Source organism: Aspergillus aculeatus (assembly GCF_001890905.1).
Source record: "Aspergillus aculeatus ATCC 16872 unplaced genomic scaffold ASPACscaffold_201, whole genome shotgun sequence".
Taxonomy (NCBI): domain Eukaryota; kingdom Fungi; phylum Ascomycota; class Eurotiomycetes; order Eurotiales; family Aspergillaceae; genus Aspergillus; species Aspergillus aculeatus.
In genome coordinates, this window is record NW_017963176.1 from 1 (window position 1) to 1,900 (window position 1,900).

Here is a 1,900-nt window from a genome sequence, read left to right on the forward strand (position 1 = left end):
TCCTTGGCGAATGCTTTCGCAGTAGTTAGTCTTCAGCAAATCCAAGAATTTCACCTCTGACAGCTGAATACTGACGCCCCCGACTATCCCTATTAATCATTACGGCGGTCCTAGAAACCAACAAAATAGAACCACACGTCCTATTCTATTATTCCATGCTAATGTATTCGAGCAAAGGCCTGCTTTGAACACTCTAATTTTTTCACAGTAAAAGTCCTGGTTCCCCCCCACAGCCAGTGAAGGCCATGGGATTCCCCAGAAGGAAAGGAACGGCCGGACAGTACTCGCGGTGAGGCGGACCGGCCGGCCGAACCCAAGGTTCAACTACGAGCTTTTTAACTGCAACAACTTTAATATACGCTATTGGAGCTGGAATTACCGCGGCTGCTGGCACCAGACTTGCCCTCCAATTGTTCCTCGTTAAGGGATTTAGATTGTACTCATTCCAATTACGAGACCCAAAAGAGCCCCGTATCAGTATTTATTGTCACTACCTCCCCGTGTCGGGATTGGGTAATTTGCGCGCCTGCTGCCTTCCTTGGATGTGGTAGCCGTTTCTCAGGCTCCCTCTCCGGAATCGAACCCTAATTCCCCGTTACCCGTTGCCACCATGGTAGGCCACTATCCTACCATCGAAAGTTGATAGGGCAGAAATTTGAATGAACCATCGCCGGCGCAAGGCCATGCGATTCGTTAAGTTATTATGATTCACCAAGGAGCCCCGAAGGGCATTGGTTTTTTATCTAATAAATACACCCCTTCCGAAGTCGAGGTTTTCAGCATGTATTAGCTCTAGAATTACCACAGGTATCCATGTAGTAAGGTACTATCAAATAAACGATAACTGATTTAATGAGCCATTCGCAGTTTCACCGTATAAATTGCTTATACTTAGACATGCATGGCTTAATCTTTGAGACAAGCATATGACTACTGGCAGAATCAACCAGATACCTAGTTCCTAGCCGGACGCGCCTGGGCCGGAGCCCGGGGCGCGCCCGAAAGCCCCCGGAGGGGCAGCATGTACTGTAGGTCCTCTCGGATGATTTGGATTGCTCCGGCCGCGGCGACGCCCCCGGCGTACCGGGGACACGCGCGCGACCATCCAATTGCCCCCACTGAGCTCCCCAGGACACCGGTCCGCACGCAGGTGATCCCGGCAGGACGCCCTCGCGGGCGCTGGCGGGCTGCGGCATACGGGCCTCGGGTGGGGGGACCGGACCGCGCGAGCACGCTGGCGAACAGCGGATATCGCACGGCGGCTCCCCCCGGGAATCTGGACGGAAACGCTGGCCAGCGGCCAATGATCCACAGACCCCATCGGTGCCGGCGGCCAGAGGGCCCCCGGGCTTCGGTCGCCTTGGGCGAGGCCTCGCCCCCGAGGGGGGTCGACCGTCGCCCGCAGCGGGCGGTTGCCACCGCGGCCGGGGTGCGATTCCAGGGAATCTGACCACCACCGGGCGCGGAGAGGCAGCCTGCCGAGCAGGGAAGGATGCAGAGGCTTCCGGCGAGCTGAGCTCGCCTTTCACCTTCCACATAGTACCACCGGCCTCAGTTGGGTCCGGAGATGGTGTGCAAACGTTCGATGGTGCGGACGCGATTCCCAGGGGGGCGGTTCTGTATGGGGTGGTCCGTGCGTCGGGCCGTTTTCCCATACAAACTGGGCCTTGCAGACTGGCCCGCGAACCCGCAGAACGGGGACTTGGCCGTTTTCGACCCCCCCGCCAACTGGCGGGCCCGAGCGGCGGCGCCCACCGCGGCCCCCGCCCAGGATATGTTCCGGGAGGTGGACTGGAATATATATATGGATGTGTATGGCTCTTTTCCTTCTCGCCCAGGGCGCCGCCAACTGGCTAACCCCCGCTGCTCATGCCCACCTCGCCGCCGCCCAACGCCACTC

General features: G+C 58.2%; 1 protein-coding gene across 1 annotated transcript; it reads right to left on the reverse strand.

Annotated features, from left to right (window-relative positions):
• Positions 1–954: 954 nt before the first annotated feature.
• On the reverse strand, positions 955–1,655 carry ASPACDRAFT_48757 (uncharacterized protein; the record flags this gene model as incomplete). The annotated part of the gene is made up of 2 exons (XM_020202170.1): positions 955–1,475; positions 1,544–1,655. The coding sequence occupies 2 exons, from the start codon at positions 1,653–1,655 to the stop codon at positions 955–957; spliced, it is 633 nt and encodes a 210-aa protein (XP_020050907.1).
• Positions 1,656–1,900: the final 245 nt, after the last annotated feature.